The sequence below is a fragment of the Cetorhinus maximus genome, chromosome 6 (assembly GCF_964194155.1).
Source record: "Cetorhinus maximus chromosome 6, sCetMax3.hap1.1, whole genome shotgun sequence".
NCBI lineage: Eukaryota > Metazoa > Chordata > Chondrichthyes > Lamniformes > Cetorhinidae > Cetorhinus > Cetorhinus maximus.
Genome location: NC_135884.1, coordinates 99,960,378 through 99,985,820, shown reverse-complemented (window position 1 = coordinate 99,985,820; position 25,443 = coordinate 99,960,378). Strand labels below are relative to the sequence as shown.

At 41.1% G+C, this 25,443-nt stretch overlaps 1 protein-coding gene across 1 annotated transcript in view; it reads left to right on the top strand.

Annotated features, from left to right (window-relative positions):
* edc4 (enhancer of mRNA decapping 4) overlaps positions 1-25,443 on the top strand; it is a 99,797-nt gene that overhangs the window by 59,673 nt on the left and 14,681 nt on the right. Inside the window, exons 21-26 of the mRNA XM_078544168.1 lie at positions 7,668-7,701; positions 11,423-11,606; positions 16,471-16,626; positions 19,169-19,284; positions 20,318-20,483; positions 21,434-21,620. Of these exons, the coding sequence (XP_078400294.1) occupies positions 7,668-7,701; positions 11,423-11,606; positions 16,471-16,626; positions 19,169-19,284; positions 20,318-20,483; positions 21,434-21,620 (843 nt within the window). The remainder of the gene's footprint in view (positions 1-7,667; positions 7,702-11,422; positions 11,607-16,470; positions 16,627-19,168; positions 19,285-20,317; positions 20,484-21,433; positions 21,621-25,443) is intronic.

Below are 25,443 nucleotides of genomic sequence, written 5' to 3'. Positions count from 1 at the left end.
AGCTGTTCTATTTATATAATTCAACGAATGCAAAAAACTTTGAATTATCATAGTAAACTCATGCCTGTTCACAGCCAATGAATTACTTTGAAGCAGAATCACTGCTGTAATGAAACAAAATGCAGCAGTAAATTTGTGCATATCAAGGTCCCACAAATAGCAACAAGATAAAAAAAAATCCGTTTTAGTAGCTTTGGTTGAGGGATAAATGTAGGTCAAGACAGTGGAAGTACACCCTTTATTCTTTTTGAATGTTATCATAGGACCGTTTTCATCCATCTGAGAGGGAAAAACCGAGTCTGTTCAATGCCTCAACTGAAAGTTTGAATCTGTGACAGTTCAGCACTCCCTCAGTACCACACTAAAATGTCAACTTAAGTAATGTGCATAAATTTCTCGTGAGGCACTTCAACTCTTGTTTCTGATTCAGTAGATCATGAGTGTTATCAAATGCCTTCTTCACTGTTCAACATGCAGCCACTGGTAGAGCTGCAGATGCAACATTAACTTCTCTCTGTACAGGATAAATGTTTGAGTAGTATTTGTAGACCTGAGTGCTTAAACTCATTCTATAACATCTATTTATATATCAATCTATTTTGGGTGCTTTTTGCTTGGTGAAAATTGTTGCATTGAGTTTGCATGTGCCAAAGTTTTTACTATGCATGTTGTCAATTGCTTAGATTGATCAGTGTTACTAATGTAAGAAGTAGAATATTTATCTGTATAAGATACACTGGAAAAAACATCTACTTAAATGAAATATTGGATCTTTGGTTCCTGTCACACATTTAATTCCCTAATCACTGACTTGATCTTCCTTCCTGGTCACTGTCTGTTTAGACCATTCGCAATTTTGGTTTCTTATTTGACCAGGAGCTGAGCTTCCAGCCCCATTACCTACTTCGACCTCCCTATGATCACCTATCTCTGTCCCTGCCTCAACTTGTCTGCAACTGAATCTCATCTATATATTTGTTACCTCCAGACTCTACTATTCCAGTGCTGTTCTGGGGAGCCTCCCAAACTCATCCTAACTCACCCATCATTTCTGTGCTTTCGATGGCACCCAGTCTGGCAATGCCTGGATACTAAAATTCTTATCCTTGTTTTAAATTCTGCCATTTCCTTGCCCCTCCATATCTCTGACCTTCTCCAACTCTACAAGTCCCTGAAATTTCTGTGTTCCTCCAATTCTGACCTCTTGCATATGCCTGATTTCTTTCACCTCATCATTTGCAACTGTGCCTTCAGCTATCTAGGCCTAAGCTCTGGAATGCCCTCCCTAAACAGCTGTGCCTCTTTCTCCTTGTTTAAGTTGCTCCTTAAAACCTACCACTTCAACCAGGCTTTTGGTCACCTGTCATTTCTGTTCTATGGCTCGGTATCAAGATTTGCCTGGTAATATTTCTGTGAAGTACTTTGGTACAGTAAAGACATTATGTAAATACAAGTTGTTCATTTGTTCAGATTTCAGTGTGAAATTTAGAAGTATGTTAAAAAATGTGCTTTGCAAGATACCTCCCCTGCTTTCGCCCTCTGCACCAAACAACTTCTCATCCTCTGTGATCTCAAACTCCATCCCAATTTATCATACTCTTTTTCCTCTGACTTCACAGCCCTCTAATCCTCCCTAAATCTCCACCTCCACGTAGACTCCCCAACTCATATTCATGGCTACTGCCTTGATCTTGCTGTCTCACATGGTCCCGCAACTCCTTTGGTATCACCCTCTGATCACTTCCTTGTATCACTCTCCATTAAAATCTCCCTTTCACACCCCAACCATACCTCCCTCTGTGCCTGCCCCTGCAAAAATTATTCCACAATTCACTTGCAACTGCACTTGCAAAATCTCCAGCCACTAGCCTTTAGCCCCGTCACCACAACATTTCTGCAGCTGCTGATTTACTTGATCCTCACCACCATCTCTGATATCCTAATCCCAAATAACACCATTATTCTCTCTTACTCTGGATGTTCACTTCTCAATTCTCTCTCTTAAATCCAAGGGATGCAGACTTGTGGCAGACAACAGGTTTAACCATTTAGTGCCAGATCTGGTGGGAGCACATAAAGCAGAATCATCCTGGAAATAAAGATAAATCACGGCTTGCCATAGAGAAAAGCAGCAATCTTCTTTAAACCTACTACCCTACCTTCACCCCCAACAATAAGTGCAAGAAGCTCATGAACTTGTTTTGTTGCTAAGATCGAGATTTTCTGATCAGCTGCCTCTCATGCTTTAATCCCATGGGCCAAACTTCCTCATAGTTCCTCCGCCCCCCGGCACACAATCGCACACACCCACCCCCCCACCAACTCCAGCCTTGAATTCACATATTTCTCTAGTTTCCCTCTGTTCCCGCGAGCCCTCCCTGAGCTCAACTTTTCCATGAGATTCACCTCCTGAACCCTCGACCTCATTCCCGCCAAATTGCTGACTGACCACCCAACTTCCCCTCCTGGCCTCCGTGTTACCTGATATTGTTAATGATTCTCTCTCTTCAGGTGCTGCCCCTCTTTGCTTTAAATCTGCCTTATTACCCCTCTCCTCAAAAAACCAACCCTTGACCCCACCATCAATGCAGACTATTGTCTTTTCTTCTGTGCCTAGCTTTCCTGGACTTTCACATTTGAATGAAACAGGTTTCTGCCCCTGCCACAGTACTGAAATGGTTCTTAGCAAAGTCACAAATGACATCCGTGTTATTGTGCCAAAAGTAAACTATCCCTCCTCATCCTTCTTGACGACCTCCACCTTCCCACTAGGTGGGACTTCATTTACCTTGTTCCACTATTTATCTAATTGTAGCCAGAGTATCACTTGCTAAAAGCCCTTCCACACTGGCATCATTGGAGCCTGTGAGAGCAAGATGGGAAGAAAGTTGCACCTAGAATTGTGCTCTTGTTTTTATATCCTGGTGAATGTGCATGTTAAATCTTCTGGGTTTCTTTGAGGACCTTTGGTGTTTGGGTGCCAGGTGTACGCTCATGTGGAGCATACAAGTCTCTGTTCTGTCCAGCAGTTGCCTCATACCACATGGCTTAGGTGATGTGTTCATCCTTTCGATCTCAGGCTTGGACAGTGACGTGGTTCAGGAGGTGCCAGTGCTTGGATTTGGGATGTTTCCGTGTTGTCTTGCATTTATCTTTCTGACAAAAGAGTGTGTTTGTCATGATGAGCTCATTTCAGTTCACTTGGTGAGGAAGAAGAGACTGTTGTCATTTGAATTCACCACTCCTTTCCCAGTGGTGCCCTTCCAGACAGTGTAGTTGCATTCAACTCTGGCATTGTAATCTTCTAGTAGGATTAATTTGTCTTGATTTGGGATAGCTGCCAATACAGAATCCAGACCTGTGTAAAAGAGCTCTTTGGTTTTATCAGTAGAATTGAGTGGGATGGCACCCTATCTCAACAACCGATCTCAAGGAGGACAGAGAAAGAGTTTTAAGGAGGCTCTAAAAGCCTATTGAAAGGAGAAAAATTGACATTGGCACGAGGGAGGAATTTATTGCGAATTTTGCCATGTGGTGGTGCCTCATTCAAGAAGCTGCAGCTCAGTCAGACACTGACGGCATAAACTCTGATGTGCAGAAGTGACGAAAGCAGAAGGAGAGAATACAGAATCCTGGCTCAAGAACCCCCCCCCCCCTCTCTTCAGGGCAGCTCTTGTCCTGTGTCCAAAGATCTGTGGCTCCAGGATTGGCCTGCTGAATTACCTGAAGACACATAAATCATAAACACAGAGATAAAACCAAAAAACTACTGCAGATGCTGGAAATCCAAAACAAAAACAGAATTACCTGGAAAAACTCAGCAGGTCTGGCGGCATCCATTAAGAATGGATGGCAGGACACTCAAGGTACAGCTCTAGTGGGGGTGGGGTGGAAAGGCTGACAAGGTATTACAGTTGTAGATTTAAAAATAATGGAAATAGGTGGGAAAAGAAAAATCTATATAAATTATTGAAAAAAACAAAAGGGAGGGGGAAGAAACAGGGGAGGGAGTTTAAGATCTAAAGTTGTTGAATTCAATATTCAGCCCGGAAGGCTGTAAAGTGCCTAGTCGGAAGATGACTTAGTCTACTGCATTCGTTGCTCCCAATGCGGTCTCCTCTACATTGGAGAGACTAAACGCAAACTGGGCAACCGCTTTGCAGAACACCTGCAGTCTGTCCGCAAGAAAGACCCAAACCTCCCTGTCACTTGCCATTTTAACACTCCACCCTGCTCTCTTGCCCACATATCTGTCCTTGGCTTGCTGCATTGTTCCAGTGAAGCCCAACGCAAACTGGAGGAACAGCACCTCATCTTCCGACTAGGCACTTTACAGCCTTCCGGGCTGAATATTGAATTCAACAACTTTAGATCTTAAACTCCCTCCCCCATTTCTTCCCCCTCCCTTTTGTTTTTTTCAACAATTTATATAGATTTTTCTTTTCCCATCTATTTCCATTATTTTTAAATCTACAACTGTAATACCATGTCAGCCTTTCCACCCCACCCCCACTAGAGCTGTACCTTGAGTGTCCTGCCATCCATTCTTAATTAGCACATTTTCTTAGATAATATCACCACCTTCAACACCCCTTTGTTCTTTTTGTCTGTGATATCTTTCGATTCTCTGCTCCTATCACTGCTTGCTTGTCCCTACAACCACCCCCCCCCCCCCCCACCCCCACCCCGACCTTAAACCAGCTTACATTTCACCCCTCTCCTAACTATACTCAGTTCTGCTGAACGGTCATGAGGACTCGAAACGTCGACTCTTTTCTTCTCCGCCGATGCTGCCAGACCTGCTGAGTTTTTCCAGGTAATTCTCTTTTTGTTTTACATAAATCATAAAGCCTGGTGGGCCTCATCTTCGTTTCGAGGGACTGACAACAACGATCATTTGCAGTGGCTTCTGTAAAGGAAATATCATTTTTCCTAATATTACTACTGAAGCAGGCTTATGGGTGTGTGTGTGTGTGTGTGTGTGTGTGTGTGTGTGTGTGATTTAATTAAACTGAAGACAGTCAGACTGCAAGGGTTAAATCACCAAAGGGTTAGATGAGAGCAGGCATTTTGAAATGGAAATGGGCGAGCTAACATTTGCATTTTTAGATAAGTTGAGAGGTTTGAATTTCAAAGGGGCTTTAGAAGGTAACAAGGAAAATGGTTGCATCTGGCAGGAGTTGATAGGTAAACAAGCAGTGGGGATATCATGTTTTATTGACCCAAAAGCAAAGATGAGACAGAAACATGAAAGACCTTATATTTAAAAGAGTTGGTGTTGCAAATAAAGTTTGAAACAATGGATTTCAAGAACGAAAAGGGAGAAAATATATTTAAGGAAAGATGAGTGGCCATGTGAGATCTTGAGAGGTGGACTGTATGAAAGAGGCCTGTGAAACAACAGCCTCTAGCCACCCTGGAGAAGTGCTGGCTTGGTCCAGCGTGCAAGGTTTTGTCATAAGCCTTGGAGTTCCATTGTTGAGTGAGAGGGAGAGAGAAGCTGTGAAATGCCTTCCTTACAGCAACAGTGGGTGCTTGTGGTAATATTGCTGAATGTTTTTATAGATTAAGAATCTATTCGGACTGAGGCCAGAAAGGGGTGTGTAGTTGGGAGTCTAGTTAAGTAGAAATCCTTTGGGAACTGTTATAAGACTAAGTTTAACTATATGACTGTAAGCTTATGTGTTTAACTTCTTTTGTTAATAAATGTTTTAAGTTAATCTTCAAAATCTCCTGAGGTTGTAGTGGACTCTTTACTTCTGCCTTAACAGTATACATATCTTTTCATAATAAATGTAAATTGCAAAATCATTGTCATAGCTTGACCAAGTTTCCCTTTGGGATTTGGTCAGCCTGGCAATTACCATCTGCCATATTGTAACACTTCTTTTCCCACTCGTGCACCTTTACCCTTGGTGTCCCCCAAGGATCGTTCCTTGGACCCCTCATATTTCTCATCTACATGCTACCCCTCGATGACGACATCTGAAAGCACAGCATTAGTTTTCATATGTACGCTGATCAGCTTTATTCACCAGCACCTTTATCAACTCCTCCATTGTTAAATTATCAGACTGGATGAGCAAAAATCTTCTTCATAAACATTGGGAAGACTGAAGCCATTGTCTGCAGCTCTGGCTCCAAAGTCCATTCCCTAGTTACCAATTCTATCCCTCCCCCTGACAACAGCGAGGCTAAACCTTCACATCATATTTGACCCTGAGTTGAGCTTCTGACCACATCTGACACACCATCACTGAGATCACCTATTTCCACCCCCCTAACATCACCCATCACTGCCTCTGCCTTAACTTATCTTCTGCTGAAACCCTCACTCATCCCTTTATTACCTTTAGACTTGACTATTCCAACACATCCCTGCTGGCCTCTCACATTCCATCCTCTATAAACTTGAGGTCGTCCAAAACTCTGCTGCCCTTGTCCTTGCTCACTCCAAGTCCCGTTCACTTATCACACCATTGCTCGCTGATGTACATTGACTCCCTGTCAGGCAATGCCTTGATTTAAAAATTCCCATGCTTGTTTTCAAATCCTGCATGGCCTTGTTACTTCCTATCTTTGTAATCTCGTCTAGCCCCACAATGGTCTTGAGATATCTGCACTCATCTAATTCTGGTCTCTTAAGCGTCCTCAATTCTGATTGCTCCACCATTAGTGGTCATGCCTTTGTCTGCCTAGGCCCTAAGCTTTTTTATTCCCTCCCTAAACCTCTCTACCTCTTTCTTCCATTCTGTTGTTCCTTAAAAACCTACCTCTTTGACTAAGCTTTTGGCTTACTATCACATAATGTGGCTTAGTGTCTAATTTTGGTTTGTATCACTGCTGTGATACCATTTTATTGCATTAAAGGTGCAGTATAAATAGTAGTTGTTGTACAGAGTCTGCTGTTGGTAAACTAAATAATACACATTTTTAAAACAAAAACAGAATTACCTAGAAAAACTCAGCAGGTCTGGCAGCATCAGCGGAGAAGAAAAGAGTCGACGTTTCGAGTCCTCATGACCCTTCAACAGAACAGAACTTTTCTTCTCCGCTGATGCTGCCAGACCTGCTGAGTTTTTCCAGGTAATTCTGTTTTTGTTTTGGATTTCCAGCATCCGCAGAAGTTTTTTGTTTTTTAATACACATTTTTAACTTGTTCTAGCCCACAATGAACCTCATTTCAACATTTTGGTTCATTACACTGGAGTTTTTCTAGGAAACATGATTTTAAAATGTAAAAATGATCAAATTTATTGAAGCTGCCCTTTCTGTTAAAAGGAGAAAGTGTTTCCCTTGTGACTCGATTAATAAAACCACCAGGTTAGCTGAGTCATGCATCCATTGTTCCTCTGTACAGAGAGCTAACCTCAGCTGGGGTGCAGGTAAGGTACTAAATTGGTCTCAGTGTTTCCCTTTCCTGATCACTATCCACTGAACCCTGTTGTAAAATACAAGCATGTGGATGTTGGTTGAGAATAGGACCAGGTTGGTTGCTTGTCGTTGACTGTTGAGGATTGCACATGAATTTTCTTTGTGCAAGCAAAGTTAGCTGCTAATTTATGTTGGCAGGTTGTGGGTTTATTGCCTCAAGCAAGGATACTAACAAGTTTTGTTTTTCAAAGAGATTTTAAATGTAAAGTAATTTTCTTTTTCTTTTCGTTCAGGGAGATCACACAATCCCCACGGTCAGAGCAGCAGGTTGGTACATGCAAAATGTTTCTACCATGTATAGTCTTCACGTACCAGTTGTTTGTTTTTGCACTTAAAAATGAACTATCCAATAACTTGTATTAAGCAATGTAAATAGCACAAAGTGGGAATTTTGTGCTGAAAAATTGAATTCAGTAATTTGAGTTAGGCAACTTTGAATTAAGAGGAGTAGCCTGCATTTGGTAAAACTCTAGAAATTATTATATCCGTTTTTGTCAAGCATATCTTCATGGGAGGAGCTGAAGTTGCAGAAGTTCACGTGGCTTAATTCAAATTTATGCAGCCTGACTGCTATTTAGAATGGAGAGTTCCCAGCTGACACCTCAACAATCTCTAGTTGAAATCTGAAATTTTAACAAATTTTGAAAGAATGTTGCATTTACCTTTTAGTTTCCTCATTCATGCTGAGGTGTTTTAGACATTTTATTATGTGGCTCCATTGTGAGTGGAATTCTACAGTTAACTCAATGGGGTAAATTATTGAAATTTAGCGACCTTTTGAAGAGATGACTATGTTGATGTCATTGATACTGCTGCTGTCTGTTGCACATGGTTTTCAACCCATTTATGATTTAGGCTCTTAAAATCTCCTTATATTAGTGACTGAGAATAGGATCAAGTTGGCTGCTTGTCATTGACTATTGAGGATTGCACATGGATTTTCTTTGTGCAAGCGAAGTTAGCTGCTAATTAGCTGCTAGGGGGACTCCTAATTGTGCAACCAGCACCAGCGAAATTAAGAATCAAAATACTTGAGCAGAAATAGATAATGTTAAATTTGTTGAGTCTAAATCATGTTTGTGCTAGATTATAAAATGTAGATCTTCAGTTGTGTAGGCTTTTTACTCATCTGTTTGATGCCAGGTATGTAGGCCGTATGTCTCAAAGAATGTGTACATGTTTTTTCTGTCTGCAAAGAACGGGGCACTGTGTATTAATATATGTAGCTTCCAGTACACGTAAATACACCACGCTGTGAGCCTGACTGACAATCTTAAATTGGCTGTCAGCGTAATTCTTAGCACACTGAGGATTATTTAGCAAGTGTTGTCCAGTCGCGAATCACATCTAATGTTGGACACTGTTTTGAGTTTTGCAAGCACGGGCTGGTTGGGTACAGTCCGTACCTTGCCCGTTGTGAACAGCGGAAAGGACATGCTGTTTGATACGATCCGCCAGTCTTTGGGACATACGGCCTACATACCTTGCATCACACTGGCACTGAAATTCATACACCACATTACTTATATGTGTGATAGGCAGAACGTCTTTTTGGCTTGACGGCAGCATCCTGTTTATGGTGAATACCACTCTTGTTGCTATGGCATGGTAGCAGCGTGAATCAGCTAGCTTCGCCTGTTGCTCAAATTTTTGAGATGCCTTGCCCTTCCGGGGTAACCAGAGGTAGGGCTGAAAATAATGGCCTTGGACCCGTTCATGAGTTTGTGTGATATACAGCGTGAAATTATCTGATCATGATATCTTTGCGCCCTATTTCGGCATCAAGCTTGCGTGGTGAGCAAATGGCTTGGGCCCTATTTATGAGGTTGCTGATAAGGCCAATCTTATAGCGCGTGGAACTGTTAAGAGCCCTAACGCCCTATCTTATCTATGACTGGTTTTGCACAGCATGAATTGGCCAGAAGGTTGGGCGAATTGTTACAACCTGTTCTGAGCAACTCTTCCAGATGCACGGTGAAGGATTCCTTCACATTTGCAGAGACCATACAGGACTTGCATATCGCTAGCAATGCTGTGCCTGTGTGCTCATTTGACATTGCGAGCCTATTCACCAATGTCCCACTTGAGGAAGCCATAGATATTTGCACTGCAGTACTATGTCATGGTGACCTAGACCTGCTACCATTGCGTGAATCAGTATTCATTGAGCTTATGAACTTGGCAAGTTGCGCAGTTGAGTTCAGCTTTAATGACACCATGTATGCTCAAATAGATGGTGTTGCCATGGGATCCCCTCTAGCCCCATGATCTCGCAAACATCTTTATTGGATTTCATGAGAAACGAGTCTTCGATGGAATGACACCTAACCTCCTACCATATTTCCAATGTGTGGATGATAAGTTTGCCATATTTAAATTCGCAGCTGCATGTAATAATTTCCCTGCATTTCTTAATGGACTCCACCCTGCACTCAAATTCACCTTTGGCATGGCACAGTCAAATGAACTCCCTTTCCCTGATGTACTAGTTGAGAAATCTGCCGGGGTTCTGTACCACAGTCTGCCTACTGCAAGCCTACCTTTACTGGTCAATACATGCATTGGGACTCTTGCAGTTCCATATGCTAAGAGTGGCCTTATCGGCAATCTCATAAATAGGGCTCGAGCCATTTGCTCACCATGCAAGCTTGATGCTGAAATAGGGGGCATCAAAGACATCCTGCAGGATAATGGCTACCCTGATCAGATCATTTCACACTGTATATTGGGCAAACTCATGAACGGGGGCAAGGCCATCACTTTTGGCCCTGAAGTGTACCCAGTCTACCTCAGATTACCATAGGAGGGCAAGGCACCTCAAAAATTTGAGTAATAGGTGAAGCTAGCTGTTTCACGCTGCTACTATGCCAAAGCAACACGAGTGGTATTTGCCACTAACAGGATGCTGCCATCAAGCCAAAAAGGCATTCTGTCTATCACACAAATGAGTAATGTGGTGTATAAATTTCTGTGCCAGTGTGATGCTAGATACGTAAGCCATATGTCCCAAAGACTGCCTGATCATATCAACACCATGCCCATTGCGAACAGCAGATGGGACAAGCTATGTGCTTGCAAAACTCAAAACGCGGGGTCCAACATTGGATGTGACAACGTTTGTTACATAATCCTCGGTGTGCTAATGATTATGCTGGCAACCAATTTAAGATTGTCAGTCAGGCTCACAGTATGGCACATTTGCATGTACTGGAAGCTACATATGTTAATGCACAGGGCCCTGTTTGCAGACAGAAATAACATGTACACATATTGCACCTATTTCAACTAAACAGAATAAGTGACAGTCATTCGCTGGTTCATTCCTCAGAGCAATGTCGTGACTAATCAGAGTCAAGCTGCCTGGTTTAAATTTCAAACAATGTTTGGCCATTAACTGTTAGCCACCATCAACTGGTGCTTTTGCCATGGCAACGCCTCTAACATGTTAACCAATCAGCACTCTCTTCTCATACAGTATAAATATGTTGTTTCCACTCACATTGGTATTTTCTTGTAAATTGTCCTGATGAATGCAAGACAAAAAGCTTTGACAAATGCCTCTTTTTTCAGAAATATTTTAAATAAATTATATGTAGTTTCAATTATTCTTGACCTGTTTGTTTTGTATAGTGCCTAATGCATGAGGAGCAGGGATCTGACTAATTTTCCCGTTGCATGCACAACTATTTTGGGACTGTCTGGAGTGCCCACCCTGCTTCCCTGGCTGACACCAGCTGATTACTCACTTCCTGGTCTGCATGGCTGCTCAACTAAAGTCATTGAGGGAGCTTAATCATTGTCCTTTTGCATACTCCCACCAAACCCTAGCCAGTAAAACTATTTTTACCCTTCATACAAAATAATTACACTTGTTTTAGAAGAAGAGCAACTCAGGACCTCCTTCAATATCATGTAATTCAATCTATGTCTAACTTAATCTTTATTTAAAAAAGGAAATCTCCTCTTAAGATTTATTTTATTTCGCCAGCAGCAGTTCAACACAGACCAGGAAGAGTTGCTCTCTCTCTTACGAAGCCAACAGAGGGAGCTCTGTGAATTGAGACAGAACCAGTTAGAGCTTATGCAGAGGCTCACCGATCATATGGATGCAGTGCAGGGCTCCATTATGGGTCATGTGGAACGGATTATGGTCACGCAGCAAGAACAAGAACGTATCCTTTTGTCCTACATAGTGGTAAAGGACTTTGGTGTTTAGCTTAATAGAGTAAGTCATATTTATTCTGTTAGAAACAATGGATTTTAAAAAGTAAGCACATTTGATAATATCTCAGGTATTCATGTGTGCCATGATGAATTTCTTAACACACTACGAAAAATAAACCATCTTCTCTGATTAAATGATTCTATCCACTGAAAGTAGCGTATTGGCAATAGTAGTAGATTGGGCCCTCACAACAAGACTGATTAGAAACTCCAAAGAACTGGCTTAGATGTTAGCAAGTCATACAGTTTGAGGTTTCAATATCTGTATAAACTATTAAAGGATAGTTCTCAAGATTTATAATCTCCATACTCCCTTGATTGTGTTACATCAGTCATGCTTCAGAGAAACATTCCCCAGTAGTGGCTTTATGTGCTCGATCCTCTACCAGGAACACATGGCTCCAGATCTCATTAAAACCCTGATCCAAACATGGACAAAAGTGCTGAATCTAGAAGTGAGTTGAGAGTGCCTACTGATATCAAGAAGGATTTAACTGTAGCACCAAGGAGCTGTCATAAAATCTGGAAATCAGAGGGAAAACTCTTCACTGACTTGCGTCTTATCCAGCGGTAAGGAAGGCGGTTATGATTGTTGGAGGCCAATCATCTTAAGTCCAGGACAATGGCTGTACTGGTTCCTGAGGGCAGTTTCTTAGGTCTAACCACCTTCAGCTGCTTCTTCAGTAACTTTCCTTCCATTAAAAGGGCAAAAGTGGAATGTTTGCTGAAGGTTGGGCAATGTTTCGTTCCATTCACAATTCCTTAGATAATGAAGGACTTTTGCGCACATGCGGTATGACCTAGACAGCATTCATGTTTATGCTGGTAAATGGCAAATAATAGTTGTGCTAAACAGCTATCAGACAATGGCCATCTCCAACAAGAGAGTCCAGCCAATTTCCCTTCAGTGGAATTATCATTGTTGAATCCCTGACCATCAACATCCTGGATGTCACCATTACCCAGAAACTTGATGACCAGCCAAACACATACTATAGCTACAACAGCAGTGAGAGGCTGAGAATTCTGTGCTGAGTGAATCACCATCTGACCTCGCAAAACCTATTCACTACCTATGAGGCACAAGTCAGGAGTGTGATTGAATACTCTCCATTTGTCTGGATGAGTACAGCTCCTTCAACACTCAAGAAGCTTGAAACCATCCAAGAAAAAACAGCTCACTTGATCATTCTTCTTGAACATTCACTCCCACCATAATCGGTGTATCATGGAGCAGTGTGGACCATCTACAAGATGCGCTGCAGGAACTCCCTAAGGTTTCTTCAACAGTATCTCCCAAACCCACAAATGCTGCCACCTAGAAGGTCATGGGTAGCAGGTGCATAGGCACATCACCTACAGGTTTCTCTTCAAGTTGCTCACCATCCTGACTTGGAAATATATTGCGTTCCTTCGATGCAAGATCTGAACCTTGGAATTCCTTATTTATCAGCACTGTAGGAATATTTCCACCACACTGTCAAGCTGTTCAAGAAGGGGGATTACCACCACTTTCTTGAGGGCAATTAAAGATGGACAATAAATGCTGTCCCTGCCAGTGATGTCCACACCCGTGAAATGAATTTTTTAACATGTTATGGAAAGATTGAGTAATGAAAATATGACGTTTATACATTAGTTGGTATGCTAGCATCATATGCATAAAGGAAAGTTGTGACTTAGCTTCATATCCTTACAATACTATGTGCCATCAAATAAATATCCAGAATGCCCCTCAGATGTAAGAAAACCACTGCCACTGTGGTGTATTTGTTTCACCTCTTACCAGTATTTTCTGCTAATCATTTTTATCTTGATGATTGTTGATGTGTTGTAAATTTATTTTTATATAATTGCTATTGGATTGAATGTCATTTTCAGTATCTATCTTGCCTGGAAATTCATGCGGAGTGATTTTTGTTCCCTTATCTGACAAAACCGTAGCTTTTTTTATTGGGTATGTTATTAATATTTCACCTTCTTGTGTCAGCCAAGCTCTTTGCAATTCAAAAACAATTTGAGATGAAAGAACAACACCTTGCAATTGATAAAAGAGACTGGCACAAGTCATTTCACAGTAATCAAGGGCCCAATTTGAGACTGCATGACTTAGAAACCTACTTCCCAGATGTGATTGCAACCTGTAGTGTGATTTTTGGGCTTAGAGTGGCTCTAAAGAAGGGCTCAGGCAAACCCTATTGAAATTTTTGGGGGCCTTCTGCAACAAATGGTGAATGAACTGGGCCAGGTGAAGCATGCTTCAGTAAGGAGCTTTTGGAGAACAGCGATTGTACTGTCAAGCTTACAAATGATAAAAGGACCAGGATCAATCGAGGGTGGAAATATTAAACTAGAGAAGAGCTTAGTTCAGTGAGTTGAAAAGGGATCTGGCCCAGGTGGAATGGAATCAAAAATTGGTGTTAAAGCTGTATTTAAACACTGGAGGACATTCAGTGCGGAGCTGGTTCATCTACAGTGTAGACTCACTGTTATGAGGGGGAAAGGAAGGACATCCAAAGCTATAGAGTACCCTGGATGATTAAAGAACTGGAGATTGAAATGAAACAGAAAAAGGAAGCTTATCACAGACCTAGGGTTCGTAACAGAGAATCAAGCTGAATACAGAAAGCACAGAGAAGATTTAAAAAAGGAATGAGGGGCAAATAAAAAGAATGAGAATAGATTAGTGGCTAACATAAAAGGAAACATGAGAGTCTTTTATAAAAATAGTAAATGACTAGTAAAAAGAAGGGCCTGGCTGATGAGGAGCCAAAAAGGAGATATTCTTGTGGATGTAGAGGGCATGGCTAAAACAATAAATGAGCACTTCGGCAGCATTCTCCTCTCAGGTGAAGATAGATGTAGTGTAGCAGTAAAGGAGGAGGAAGAAGTGATATTTGATGAGATAAAAATAGATGAAGTGGGGGTACTTAACAAATTGGCAGAATCCAAAGTAGAAAAGTCACCTTTTCCAGATGGGATGCATTCTACGTTGCTGAGGGAAGTAAGGGTGGAAATTGCGAGGATTTGACTACAATCTCCCAGACCACCTCAAATATCAGGTTGTTGTCAGAGGCTGAGAGGATTACAAATGTTACACCGCTCTTTGAAAAAGGGGAGAGGAATAAATCTGGCAATTACAAACCAGCCAACTTAAAGTTGGTGGTGGGAAACTTTTAGGAACTATAATCCAGGACAAAATTAATTGACACATGGAAAAGTATAAATGAATGTCAGCAGAGATTTGAAAAAGGCAAATTGTATTTGCCTTGATTGATTGAGCTTTAGAAGGAATGAAGAAGAGTTGATGAGGGTTTTGTGGTTTTATACTTTGGACTTTCAGAAGGTGTTTGGCAATGAATGACATCGTAGACTTGTAAACAAAATTAAAGCCCCTGGGATTAATGGCACTGTGACAGCATGGATATGAAATTGGCTAAGGGACAGAAAGCAGAGTCCAATGGTGGATGGTTACTTCTCAGACTGCAGCAAATAATATAGTGGTGTTCCCCAGGGGGTCAGTAATTGGACCTGAAAGTGGATGTACAGGGCATAACTTCAGTTTGTAGATGACGTGCAACTTGGTAATGTAGCAAACAGTGAGGAAACAGTAACAGACTTCAGGAAGATGCAGAAAGACTGCGAAATGGGCAGACATATGACATGAAACTTCAATGCAGAAAGGTGTAAAGTGACACGTTTTAGTAGGAAGAATGAGGAGAGGCAATATGAACTAAATGGTGCTATTTTAAAAGGAATGCAAGAACAGAGACGAAGGATGTATATGCACAAATCTTTGAAGCTGGCAGGGCAGCTTGAGAAGGCTGTTTATGAACAGAGGAATTGGGTACAAAAGCAAGTAAGTTCAATTCTGCACATAGCACTTTAGGAAAGATGTCAAGGCCTTAGTGCAGAAGAGATTTACTTGAATGGATGAGATACTGCTGTTAAGAGTGGAGAAGCTGGGGTTGTTCTCCTTGCAGCAGAGATGATTAGGAGGAGAGATTCAAAATCATGAAGAGTTTTGATAGGATAGATAAAGAGAAGCTGTTTCCAGTGGCAGAAGGGTTGGTAACAGAGACCACAGACTTATGGTGATTACCCAAAGAACCAGAGGTGACATTTTTTGCTATTAATCTATTCACACATTTAAGCTTATTTTCAGATTTCATTACTAATCTGCATAGTGTAAATTTTGATGGTTCTGAATGGAATTCAGAATGGAATTGCGCAGCTTCTCAGGAGACTACCCATATCAAAACCATTTTTCCTAGTATTCCAATGGGGCCAACCTTGATCATAACGTGGATTGTTTTAATATCTGTTTTTCAAGCAGCACAGCTGGGTGCAACTTTTGGTTCCTTCTCTCAACGTTAATCTTTTCATGAAGCGTATGGCTACAACAATGTTTGCTGGCTTTGATTTTCTGAGTTAATTATTTCTCTCGTTTTGAAATCTGTATTTTTTAGTTCCTTTTCTCAAATACCTTCATCAGCCTTCCTCCTTTCCTCAGTTTGCAGCTTTTAAAGCCTAACCCGCCACCAAGATATGGCTTTTTGCTTGATACCTTTTCTTGATATATGCTCTTTTGAACCTTTGTGCGGTCCTCTACTATGGGCTTTGGTCCTTCATGAACAACAAATTTGTTTCCCCTTTTCCTTCATTTTATTTTTTATTTTAAATCAAACTCACTGAATGTCGGTTACCTGTCTGGCTATTGAGTTGGTGCTTTGATACAAAGATGGCCCATTATTGGTTCTCTTCACTATAATTAAGTAATTTGTAATGGTTTGCCTTAACTTAACCCTCTAGAGAGGCGAACAGATAGGATCTTGGCAGAAGGACATGAAAGAAGTGGGCATTTTCAGGAACAGCTGTCTCATCAGCTCTCTCAGAATTTGGCGAATTCTATTAGTAATCGTATAGAGAAGACTGTTCGGGATGAGATGAAGAAAACTTTACCACAATGTGAGTAAGGACTGAGAACAACTTTGCTGAATGTTGAAGCATATAAAGTTCACCAGGAAAGAATTTTGGCATAATTTCAATGTTTTCCAATTCTGCAATTTATTCGTGTGACATGTTAAGTGTCCAGAAAAGAAGTTCAACTCAAATTCAATTCACAAATTCTTGTGGGCTGTTCTCCTAGTTTGTGCAAGGATTAATCATACACAGTCAGCAATTTATGAAATATATTTTAGTGGGAATCTGTTTCTGCCAAAAATTGAGTATTCACCTATTCAGAGTATTTGAAAATAGGGGGAAAGTATAATTGTGTAAAACCTCTGGTTGGATATTCATAAAGTAAACACAACAGTGGTGACCAAACTGGCAAGAAAATGGAGTTTCTTTATTGCCACTTAAGGCTCCCATTTATTTGCCTTAAATAAATGACTCTGTAAGCATTTCCATTATTGATTGTTGAGTAAATCTCCATCTTGCTGAAATATCGCACTCAAAGTACCCATTGGATGATATTGTGCACCATGCCATCATTTCTGCAGTTGATAGGGAAATGATTGCAAGTTATAAACACTTAATCTGATGCCTAATTAGAATGTGACTCATTTAAGCAGGACAATCATAATGGTGTTCACTGTCGATGTAACTAGATATGTAGTTCATTCATTGATTTTTTTTTCATTGCTGGCTTTGAAATCCCATTGTGTGGATGTAGCCTTATTAAGTAATAAAAGTCTGATGTTGGAACTTTTGGTTGGAACATTTGATCTTGTGTGTCCACGTTTTGAGTCACTTTTGGCAATTAATTTAATTTGGCTGCTCGACTGCGTCAGTAAATAAGCTGTTCAGCTTGTTATATGCCTCAATTTGATTCTAAGATTACTGCAAGGAATTGGGATCAACGGTTTACAAGTCTTTAGCCATTTCATTTTCCTTGTTTTATTTTCTGGTCACATTGTGCTACATGCAGAGGATGTGATGTTAACTTTAATGGATCTCTCCCTGGAATCTTCCCTATTCATGTTACTGACAGTAGGCAGTATTTTTCCACAGAAATGGCTGGTTTGCAGAAGTGTGCTGACATTCTTGATTAAATGTCCAACAGAAGTTGAAACAAATTCAGTAAGAACGTTTATGTTAACAGGTGAATTTCTGGTGTTATGGCACAATCATCAGTTTTTGAAATCTTGGATGAAATTGACAGGGATAGCTTTTCAGCACCTTTCGTGGAGTTTTTGACATGTAAATTATTCAATGAAAGATACAAAATTGTGTGGTAAAATTGTGCACGGCAAAGGCAGTTTCAGAAAGTGTCAATTAAATGAGCAAGCAATTTCAGCAATTAATTTCTTGTGGGCTGTTCCTATAGTTTAAGTAGGGGTTCAGTCAGCAATTTGTAAAATATATTTAAGTGGGAGTTTGTTTCTGCCAAAAATTGGTCCACACCTATATAAAACACTTGAAAATATGGGAAAATTATAATTGTGTAAAGATGTGCAATTGGGAAGTAATTTGAGGATAGCTGGTCATCTTTTTACTGATGCTCTGTAAACCCAGCTTTTTGACATAAATGTAAGTTTATTAAAAAAAAATCATGTAACTCATTTGGATTTTTTTGCCCCTCATCTAATGGGGAGTCCTATTAGTTGCAGATGTATACATTTGTGATCAACAGACATTTAAGCACATTAACTACAATTGAATCTGAAACTTCTTATTGTGACAAAATGCCAGTGGCCCCAATTCACTTATCAGATTACTGAATAGGAAGACTTCTTGGTATAAGAAAATTAACCACTAATGTGGAATGTTTTGCCTGATAACTGCCACTGTCTGTCCAGTAAATGGGATGTGGTGTATTTCTCAGTTTATTGGAAACTGACAGGTTCAATTACGAAACACTAATGATTTGTTATATATTGCAGGAAGACCTCCGATATGCAAATGCTTCTTATGTTAAGACTTGGCCATTTAATATTTCAGGGTGGATTTACAGTACCATTAGCCACAATGAATCAAAAATGCATTGATGGTTTTATGTCCCTGGCTGCAACCCAATGCTGGATGTGGGTAGGGGGAAAGGAGAAAGAGGTCTCGATGGGTTGGCATTGTGAAAAAGCGTAGGTATGAGAGCTCAGACAGAAGAAATGATGGCCTCCACTGTTACCAGTGCCACTTGTTGGCTCTTGTTGTGCTTTGCCTGGGGAGGTTTCTTGGCAACCCACCTATTGATGTGGGTCTTTTTGCCTCCTTGCATATATGAGAGCTCCCTCTTTATATTGCAGTTTGTATTTGTGAAACATCGTTCTGATTTCAAGGCAAGTTAACAGCAATAAGCTTTGAAGACTTACATATCCTTTGTTTACAAACCAATTCAAATTTAAGTGGGGGTTTACTTTATTGTCGCCATGGAACTGTGTGCCATAACACTCATGCCCTGATTAATCATAAAACGGTGTTGATGGAAATCTGTGTTTCTGTATAGACAAGGTTTTAGAATGCATATTGAAGAATCATTAACACAAGATTCTTCAAACTCTTTTGAAAGGTATTTCCAAAAATTTGGAGCCAGTGTCAGGTCTACTGAATAACCATATTACAACCAAGCTTGCAGCAATTGAAGGAATATTAAAAGAGAATATAACAAAAATGGTAAAATCAAAGGTAAGCTTTTTGAAAATGTAAACTTCAAAACTTCCTCAATTTCTACAGCCTTTTTGGCATGGATTAAATTTTATTTTTTTTAGTATTCAGATGACCTATTTCCACAAGTTTATATATTTCACCTCCTAATCATGTTTCCTGTGTTAGCCCCAGTTACATTTTCTTCCCTCATTTTCTTTGGGATCTCTGCTTATGCTGCCAGTCAACTCCTCCATAAAGGCTGTCTAGGTCATCGACTTCTCCATGGCTGTTGTCAATGCCACTCTGAATTAGGGATCTGTTCTTAAAATGTGGGCACCAATAGTATTTCTCTCCCCTTTTGGAAATCACTGCTGTACACCTTCACTACGGCAAGTCCTCCCAGCTGGAGCAGCTGGCCTGCCTCAGAGTGGTGAAATCTCTTCATGAAAACAGGCAAGTTCAAAGCTCATAGGCATAGAGTTTGAAGGGTCACCCTTCAGATACTAAAGCCCAGTGTAAAGTACATGAGCTGCTAGATTTCCCCTGCTGAGTTTATATTGTACATAGTGTTTGAATCCGCATTTATCATTTGCAGTATTTTTGGTTTTATGTTGTCCAATTGTTCTAGTTGCAGAACCATTTCAGATGAATGTGGCACAATAAATTGATGGCCTTTTTAAAATTTATCTTTTAAAACTGAATAATTGGTTTGAGTTTTGAAATTCTAACCTATGAAGCCTGAATTTTATTATGAATTGAGATATTTCTAAGAAATGAGTAAGGTACTCTACAAGTGCAGCCTTTATTATTTAATGTGACTGTTCTCTCATTTATTACCTAAACTTTTGGATTTTTTTCTGTTTAAGCATCAATGGCTTAAAGTTATAAGTAATATTCCTTTCGAAAGTAATATTTATCACCAATACAGAAACTTGAGCTGGAGACTGTGGCTGTTGTAATGTTCAGTTTCGATTCCTCATGGACTTCATGTTGCATCTATTCTTTTTCCTTTAAAGGTCCATCAGACCATTCCCTGATTGATAGACCTTTCTTTTTGGTATTGTGATTGCAGAACACTGCAGAGAGTATTGGAAGAGCTGCAGCAGACGCCTTGCAAGGACCGATACAGTCAAGTTACAGAGAGTCGTTCCAGAGTATAGTTGTACCTGTATTTGAAAAAGCTTGTCAGTCAATGTTCCAGCAAATAAATGACAGCTTCAAGCAAGGAACACAAGAATGTAAGTGTTGTTTTGATTCAATAGATTCAGAGTGATCCATAGCTGTTCTTATATTTTTTTAAAAACTTGATATTTTTAAATGATAATGAAGTTAGTTTTTCTGTACTTCAGTGGATAAATATACTGGGCGGTGTATTTTTAGAGGCATATAGACCAGGAAGCTGCCAGGTTCAATCTGTGGTGTTGGCTGAATTAGCTGCTTTTTGTCAAGTTGGTGGCTGGGGGAGGTATGGAGATCCTGCAGTTAGCTTAACCTCGAAGCTAGGGACAACAGGGGGTATGGGGGAAAGGCCACTCAGAGGTTTTGATCCTCTCCTGTGAACCATTTGTGTGTTGGTTGGGATGTGTTCCGCTGCTTTCCACAACCACCACCCCACACACAGTTCTGTAGCCATGTCCTAATTATTGTCTAGACTTGCCCATGAAAATTGGTAATTGTGTTGAGCTGTCTTGAAGGGAAGAGATCAAAAAAGATTGAAAGAAAAATATAATTTTTTTGCACAATCTTCGGGTGAAATGCAGAAGTTGTAAGTTTCAGCCCTACTTAATTACATTTTCCCAAAAGCCCACAGATTTTTTTTGTGATTTCTCCATTTTTTGACTTTTTTTTTTGCTTGGAGTACATTGGCTATGGTTTGAGTACATGCTCTAATAAAGGACTGACATGCACTTTTGCCCTTGCAATTTTCTTTTGAGCAAGTGTGAATTATGCAATTCAACAGGAAACATTATCATGGAAGTTGTATATAACAGCACTGAAAGTTACAAAATGTATTTCATGTTCTCAATTTTAACTTGGAGCAGAATTCAGTGCGTTGACTCTACTGTTTAGTACTCTTATGACTATTATTGAAATGTGTACGTTTCTGGTTGTTATCCAACTCTCTAACATCAACTTTCATCTTTTTTTATATATAAATCTTTTGAGACTTTGCATTTCACCCACACAGATATCCAGCAACTAGAGATCCACCTTCAGTCCAAGAAGGCACAAGAGCAAGAAATCCGAGATCCTCTGATTAGTCAGCTGCAACAAATGATTGACCGCTTCCAGAATGCCACTGATCACCTTGCTGCCACCATCACAAATGGCATGCGTTCAGAAGTGCAACATCAGCTTCACATCATTGTCAGCAAGTGAGTAGCAAAACGCCGACTGTTATGCAGGACCCGGTAGATGCAGTACACACAATGCTGATCATCAGGGCCTGTGCCTTTGGGGGGTCCCAGGTTCGGGCAGCACTGCCCCCTCTCTCAAGTGGCACGCTACAATGTGCTCGCAAACAAGCACGCAGTGGGTGATCCACTCCAGGACAAAGTTCTGTAATATAAGGGGCCATTTGTGGTGACAGCCAGGGTGTGTTCTGCGTGATGTAGTCCGCCCTTGGCAGCGCTGAACCTCCCATGCAGGTGCGGGTCCAGTCAAGGACTACGAGTCAAGATTGCAGAACGGGTAGGGGACACCAGAAGGAACGTGGTTTCAGCAACAGAGAGGCTTGGAGTGTTGCTGGAGTGTTAGACAAGGCTGAGAGGAAGTGCGTCTTGCCAACTTCACACCACCCTGAACTGCTCCTCAGCCAGGAAATCTCCAAACGTCCCGGGTGTAGGGGTGAGTGAGTAAGCGCCGGCTGAGAAAGGCTGTAGCAGGAAATGGACTGTGTAATTTTGAGCATCCTCAAATGGAAAGAATAATAGAAAAGGTACATTGTAGGTTCACCAGGATATTATGAAGGATGAGGAGGCAGAGTTAGGAAGAAAATTTTGAAAAGTTTGAGCTTTTTCATGAAAGCTGCAAAGAGTGTGTGAGCCGATAGTGGGATTGAGCACACACACCTCCCCCAAAAAACCTATCTACACACCAGGCGGAAGGTGGAAAACCCAGGCTGAAAGGCAGCCCACTTCTGACCCTCACTTTCTATGAGTTCTGCTGAGGCCAGCTTGGAGTGTGTTAATTTAACTCAGCTCCTTGGCTTGGTCCCACTCCTCCCCCCTTCTCTAGTGACCAGGACTTGGGGCCTTGTCTACCTCTTTCAAGCTCTGCTTCTTAAACAAAAGGGCAAAATGGTTTTATTAGTTAGCTCTGCTGCTTGGCACTTTTCAATGGTCATATTTATTAATTACTCATTTTTAAAACTATCAATTTATTGCTTTTAATGTTTGTTTTCTTCATACCTTAACTTTTTAAAAAATTCATGTTTAATGTTGTGCCAAACCAGATCTCGGGCAGCCGCTGCTGAGTTTCTTGCTGAAGGGGAATGAGAGACTCACAAGAAATCTGATTGCTTTTTGGAGGGCTGGCAAAAGGGGTTATTTTTGCCCCAGTAGAAATGGGAAGTGTTGGAAATGCTCAGCACATCTGGCGGCATCTGTGCAGAGAGAAAGAGGTCAGTGACCCTTTGTCAGACTAGTGCAGATCGTGGACCTGAAGCATTGACTCTGTTTCTCTCTCCACAGATGCTGCCTAGAATAGTTCAAGATATTTTCATTTGTACATAGGATTGTTGTTTGTGGTGCTTGAGATTCAAGTCTTTTGAATGTTGCTGTCCGGGTATTGCATAGGGCCAGGTTTACATAATATGAATGACCAAGTTACATGTAATTGCCTGACACAGCCATGGTTGTAAAGTGTATCATGCTGAAACCTGAGCTTTTGATGGGCTTTATAAATAGAGGCACAGAGTACAAAAACCAAGGCGTTTTGCTAAATCTATAAAACAGTTCGACTGCACTGTAACTATGGTTCCCAATTCTGGGCACCAGAATGATGTGAAAGGGGGGGTTAAAGTAGGGGTGAGTATGAGGGGTCCAGAAACAGGAGAAACACCAGAGCCCATGATTTCTCTCTCTGGCCCTGATGTTGTGCTTTTTCTTGTGCTGTGATGTTAACAATATGAATTTGGATACCCAGAATCATAGAATGTTTACAGCACAGAAGGAGTCCATTCAACCCATTGTTTCCACGCTGGCTTTCTGAAAAAGCTTTCCCAAAAGTCCCACTTCCGTATCCCTTCCCTGTAACCCGGCAAAGTTTTTATTTTTGGCTGCTTTTCATATTCCTTTTGAAAGCCACAATTGAATCTGCCTCCACCATCCTTTCAGATAGTACATTCCAGATCCTAACTGTGAAAGATTTTTGCTCATGTCACTTTTGGTTCTTTTGCCAATCACCTTAAATATGTGTCTGCTGGCATACATTGGGTCAACATACTCACCTTATAACTCAGACTGAGGCTTGAATTAGGTGAAGAAAGATGAGATGTAGTTGATCTTTGGTTGTAAAGACTTTGTGAAATCAGGCTAAGGTTGTGCCAACCAACTTGCTGGGGGTATTGGGAGTGTAGAAAATAATTTTGTTCTGCTGCAGTAGGGAATGCTTTGAGTTTGGGGATACGGTGTTTCAGTACAGAGCAGAGGTAAGTTTTGCATTACAATTAGTTCTGAAAACCTGATCAGATAGTAGGGGTTAGATTTTAACCTTGACTATAAGGTATAAAAACTGGTGTTGCAGCTTGTCCATTGTAGAAAAACCAAGCCTATGTAACTTGAACTTTCCATGAGTCCATTTACATGTGTATATTGGCTCTTGTTCTGGACCCATGCCCATCACTCTTCGATTTTTGCTCTTTATTTTTTAACTTATTTTTCTCCTTACCCCTCCAAGACCCCATTCTCCCAATGTTATGTTTTCTTTCACTTATTCGTTCTCAGGTACTCTGCCCTCCCAATTCAATACCCCAACACTCCTAGTCCTTCCTGCTCTCCTGCTGCTGTTCTAGGCTTGACTCCCTCTTAGATAAGACTTACAGCTTCCTTCTGTGCCTCTTCAGACATCCTCTAAAAGGTTCTTTGAGGCTGCTGCTGGTTCATTATGAACAGCAACCCCAGTTGCCCCATCCCAGTCTCTCATCAACTTTCCCGCTCAGTGCTCCAGCTGGGGGCTAATCTTACCAATACCCTTCCTGTCCAGCTCGACCCTTCTACTTCTGACGTGGTGGACTCTGCTCTCTACACGCCTCCCTCCAGAATGTCTGTTTGCTTGTGAACAAGGCCCTTGCTATTCATGAACTTATTGTGGATGATTGTGTCAACATCACAGCCTGGCTGAGGGGTGATGACACTTTCACCCTTAGCCTCCCTGCTTGGATATTATTTTTCACCAGTTGTCTCATCATGACCGTCATGGTGGCAGTGTGGCACTAATCTCCAGATCACAGCTTGGCTGCCCCCCACCCCCCACTTCCCTGGCACACACTCCAATGAGCATTTCACCTTGCTCTATCCATCTTCTCTTTCATTCAAAATCATCATTTTTTTTCACCCAAGTACAATAAAAAATGTTCTCATCACAGTTATCATCACTGCTTTCCTCCCTCAGCCTCTGCAATGAGTGACTTCTCATCCTCGGTGACTTCAATTTCCATATCAACTCATCATGCTCTCTGTCATGGGAGTTCATAGCCTGCTTATCCTTTCTAGATTTCTCCCTTCATTTAAACTCCTCAGCCCATGTTCATGGCCACACCCATAACCATGCCATCTCTTGTGGGTTCCATTGTATCAATCACGGCCACGGCTACCTCTGATCACTTGCTTCTATAGCTCCCCAATCACATCCCATTCCTCCTCCGAACCCAAGTTCCTCCTGTATATGTCCTGGAGAAAAAACTTCTTGCTCCAGTTCACTTACAGCTGCACTTTCAAAATCCCAGCTGTCTAGACTTTGACCCTCCTTTTAGCACAACATTTATGCAGCTACTGATTTGCACAACTCCACCCTTGCATCCACCTGCCCTTGTAACCAATAAAATCATTATTCTGTCCCATCCTGACCATCTCCTCACCCCCCCCCACACACACACACACCATATGTCCCTCGTCTCCACTCCCTTAAGTCTTAAAGGATACAGACTTGAAAGGAAATGGCGGACAGCTGGTTTAGCCATTCACCACCAGATCTGGC